The 5,000-nt window shown below is 47.7% G+C and overlaps 1 protein-coding gene across 1 annotated transcript in view; it reads right to left on the bottom strand.

Moving 5' to 3' along the window:
* Positions 1 to 5,000, bottom strand: part of fhod3b (formin homology 2 domain containing 3b) — a 107,594-nt gene that overhangs the window by 47,182 nt on the left and 55,412 nt on the right. The window contains 2 exon segments of the mRNA XM_042709222.1: positions 8 to 113; positions 1,712 to 1,779. Of these exon segments, the coding sequence (XP_042565156.1) occupies positions 8 to 113; positions 1,712 to 1,779 (174 nt within the window).

The raw sequence follows: 5,000 nt of genomic DNA, 5'->3' as shown, positions 1-5,000 counted from the left end.
AGGGTACCTCTGAGAATATAGTTCTGGTAGTTCTGGTCGGCCTCGGCTCCCACGCGGATGAGGCACGTGAGCCCCTCCGCCACCACAAACTCGTGCACCAGGTCCTTATCATCCTGCCAGAGGGGGAAAAAAGCTTCTGTTACTGCTAAGGGACACATAGTGACAGTCACAGCACACATTCAGCAGCATGATTACTGTGTAGTTTTGGTTAGACACTGAATAGTATGCCACGGAGCAGGTCCATTCAGTCAGTAACACAATAGTCTGGGCCTCCGATGGGCCGCCCACAGCCTGCAGCAGACCAGCGGATACGTTCTGCTCGCTCCGCTGCCATCGCTGGGGGAAGTTTACCAGCTGCACAGTCATTGGTTGTCAGTGATATAAATCACAGGATTGTACATACACACACAACCGCAGAGAACACATATGTAAAGGTCGTAGATAGTGCACCAGGAACCAAATTAATATTCAGTGAGCCAGTGAGCAAGTTAAACCATAACGGAAGTCTGCTTTTTGAGGCAAGACATAATGACTGAAAATATCTATATATTTTGGGTTTAACCTCATCACATAGGCCCTCTTTGTCCAAGTAGTGAGTCCTAGGCAAAGTTAATATATATTGAATGAGTTTAAGCCAAAAGCCAAAACTCAGTGCTTGAGTCAGATGTTTAGGTTGTTAACACTCTTCAATGTGCATCAATATTATCACACCATTTTGATACCTGCTCCCTGCCAGCATTAGGACACACTGAGCACATACACTGTAGATTTACCTTTGTCTTGTGACATTGTGTGGTGCATTGTAATGTGACAAGATCCGTCCATTGTAAGAGCTAACCAACACTGTTTGTGGCTCTATGCACTGACTGGAATAGCCGCCGGCTCTATATTGCACAACACTCGTCCATCACCATAGCTACAGGTCAGCACAGTGTTGTGTTTTGCATTGGGGAAAACCTTGGTCTCTGCAAAAACTGAATCATGTTTGTGACATATGGCATCATTTGATTTACAGTGAGCATTAAATATGCAATACCCTTTCAGGGCCACAGCTCCTACCGGCCCCAAGTAGTTTTATTGTGGGCCTGTGTTGTTATTTCCAGAACAATGAATTCAGTGCTGTTTTCCTAACGCAGCCTGCAGAGCCGTATGCCAGGACTGGAGAAGGAATCACAAGCGAGGCCTCTTTGATAGACCTCTGGAGGGGACGCACACCGCTTCACCGGGGACACCACGCCGACCGGCAGGCGCCCAGCACCTCATTTCCTGTGCTCCACGGCAACCCCCACTGTTTAGTGCCGCGGTAAGCACGGGTTGCCAGGAGTTGACTGCTTTCTCATACTAAGACATCATTTCATGTAAACTACACAAGTGGTGTTAAGACATAGGCTGGCTACTGGGCTTAGGGAAAGAGCCCCTCGTGGAGGGATTGAGACATAAATTGAGAGAGATGTATGGACAGATGGATACAGATGGAAATAGAAGGAAAGTCATGGTGTGATAAAAAAGGTTGATGTACAGACATGGAGGGGAAATATGTAAGAAATGATGGCAGGGAATAAAAAAGATCACAGGAGGAGACAGGTATGGATACAGTGGAGAGAGAGAGGGTAGAGGGAGGGAGGGAGGGGGGAGAGAGAGAGCCAGAGAGAGGGAAAATGAAAGTTTCATATGCAGGGTGAGTTTGATGAGGGCTGAAAAGGGGGCTCACCTGGAAGATCTGTTTGAGGGAGAACAGGGCTCTCCTCAGCTCCCGGCCACTGGAGTTGTACAGCTTTTCTGCAGACGACAAGAAAGAAAATATTCACACGTCAAGATACAAGAACCATGTGTAACCTTTTCTCGGGTCCGAGAGCACTCAGACACTCATAGTGGCTCCGCGGGCCTGGCTGGCTGAGTTCGCGCTGTCTAGTTTGGGTTCTGAGCTGTAAAGGGCCACTTTCCCACACATAAGAGCAGAGAAGTGCAGCTCTCTCCTTCAGAGCTCTCTCCTGGCCTCTGCAACTCTCTGGGGCTTCACGCTCACATCCATCACTGCAGGTTTGGGCATTAGGACAGGACTGAGAGAAGGGGGGGGAACAGAGAGAGGGGTGTACTAGTGTGTGTGTGTGTGTGTGTGTGTGTGTGTGTGTGTGTGTGTTTGTGTGTGTGTTTGTGTGTGTGTGTGTACAGACAGGACAGGGAATTTTTGCTGATGGCCTAGTTCTTCTCAATGTCACTAGTTCCGTGTGCAGTTTTTGCCACCACACTATACGGCACTATATAAGTGGACAGACAGAATTTCTCACACACACACACACACACACACACACACACACACACACACACACACACACACACACACACACACACACACACACACACACACACACACACACACACACACAGACAGACACACACACACACACATACATGCAAACACTGACTGACTCCCGCACATACATACACAATAACAAAGTTTGCAAAAGCGTTCAATCACACACATATACGCACAAGTGCATACATGCACAGCAAATGTGGGAGTCTTTTTGTCAAGGCGCTGAGCTCAAATATATCTGGCAGCCAGGTCTGTTGGCAAACACTCCTCTACATTTCTGGCCAAGGACCCCCACAACCCACTCCCTAAACTCTCTCTCTCTCTCTCTCTCTCTCTCTCTCCTTCTCTCTTTCTAGGACTCCTGAGAGGGCCTGAACCTTGAGATGGGATATGTGTTTGTATGTGAGCGTAACCCTGTAGCACTTGTTCAATGCTGGCTTCATGCTTTACAGTTCCACACAGGGGAGAGGCGCTGGCCTCTCTCCCCATCACAGCGGAGGCCTTCAGGCTGATATGAGCAGCACGGGCTGTGTGGCCGCTGGATGTGTTGACACGGGGAGCTTGGTGACGACATGGCGTGGTGAGCTGTAGAGTATCTTCTAAAGGGTTGCTTGGTGCATTGTCACACCCACAGACGGCCAGCGAGTGGCAGTGTTGAGCGCTGCGGAGAGGTGCGGTGCCTGAATGCAGTGTCTCTGACTCAGCAGTCTCTTACTCACAGCACTGCGCATGACGATGCATGCCCTCTCTCTCTCTCTCTCTCTCTCTCTCTCTCTCTCTCTTCTCTCTCCTTCTTCTGTTCATCTTCTCCCTCACCCCACACATAAACACTCTTGTTTTACACTCTATGACCAATCTGTGACTTCAACACCATTTTCTTGGGTTCTCATCTTTCCTGTGCCTTACTGGAAAATTCCACTCTCTCTTGTCCTCGAGTCACTTCTCGACAGAATTTCAGTAAAGCATCAGTGAATATATACATACATACACAAACACGAACACACACACACACACACACACACACACACACAGAGACACACACACACACACACAACACACACACACACACACACACACACACACACACACAATGTACTCTCTGTGCTGATGCTGCACCATCTTGGCACTCATTAACATTGAGATGCAACACAATCACACATAATATAATACGCATTACCCACACAACTGCTCCCCTTAAGAATCACTGTCCTATCCAACTGCTGTGTGTGTGTGTGTGTGTGTGTGTGTGTGTGTGTGTGTGTTGTATTATGTGTGTGTGTGTTGTGTGTGTGTGTGTGTGTGTGTGTGTGTGTGTGTGTGTCTGTGTGTGTGTGTGTGTGTGTGTCCAGATGTCTGCTGGAGGATGGATGATTTTTGTTTCCTTCGGTGGAATCCTAAATCCCTCACAGCTGAAAGGTTTGTCAGCCAGTAAAGTGTGTGTGTGTGTGTGTGTGTGTGTGTGTGTGTGTGTGTGTGTGTGTGTGTGTGTGTGTATAGAGAGAAGAGAGAGAGAGAGAGAGAGAGAGAGAGAGAGAGAGAGAGAGACTCCAGGATTCTTCCTGGGACTTACATCTGCTTGTCTGGAGGAGTGACAGACCTCATTTTTCCAGACATAACACATATCCACCAAGTGCCAGGTCACACTCCAAGAACCCCCCCAAAACACACACACACACACACACACACACACACACACACACACACACACACACACACACACACACACGCGCACGCACGCACGCACGCACACACACACACACACACACACACACACACACACTCATTTACTCAATCTCTAACCGCATTGAAAAAAATTGGCAAAATTCTACCAAAACCTTCACAGATTTGTCCCCTGGTAAAATATATAACTATGTCACAAAGTTGGATGAATTGCTGGTTTCCCTTGCTGTCTCTTTCTCTACAAGCTCTCTACTAGATGTTGTGCTGCTTGATACATTTCATGCAGAGTCCAGAGCTACAGTGGGCTGATCCTCCTTCTGAGGCTTTGCTTTCTGTGCTTAAGTGACCTCGAAGAGCATCTGTCCAGAGATATCACTCATAAAACCTCTCCATCTCAGATTTTATACGGAGGTTTGTGTGTGTGTGTGTGTGTGTGTGTGTGAGTGTGAGTGTGAGTGTGTGTGTGTGTTGTGTGTGTGTTGTGTTGTGTGTGTGTGTGTGTGTGTGTGTGTGTGTGTGTGTGTGTGTGCATTAAAAGGAAATATGGCTTCTATTTGTACTTTATTATGTGGCCATTAACCAGTATAATATGTTATATTGTTTGTGGTTCTCGAGGAGATAGGGCAGTGGTAAAGAGCACTAATGTGTGTGCATAAATACACACAGGCTCAGACACACACACACATGAACACATACACATACACATGCACACACCAGACACACAGGCTCAGACAGAGACACACTTGAACACATACAGACACACACACACACATGCACACACCACACACACAGATTGGGGACAGAGATAGACTTCCATCGTTCATGACTGCAGTATTTATCCTTGCTAGTCTGCAACATCCCAGCCCAGAGGGCTAACGCAGCCTAAATCCTGGGAAAATATTCCCGACAGTATATCCGGCTCGCTGTACCTACAGCCGGAGAAGTGCCACGAGGTAAATATGTGGAGTATGAAGTCACACCCACCCATTCAAACAATCAGTGA

This window comes from Clupea harengus, chromosome 11 (genome assembly GCF_900700415.2).
Source record: "Clupea harengus chromosome 11, Ch_v2.0.2, whole genome shotgun sequence".
NCBI classification, from domain to species: Eukaryota; Metazoa; Chordata; class Actinopteri; order Clupeiformes; family Clupeidae; genus Clupea; species Clupea harengus.
Note: the sequence above shows the minus strand (reverse complement) of the source record. Positions and strands in the feature narration are given on the sequence as shown.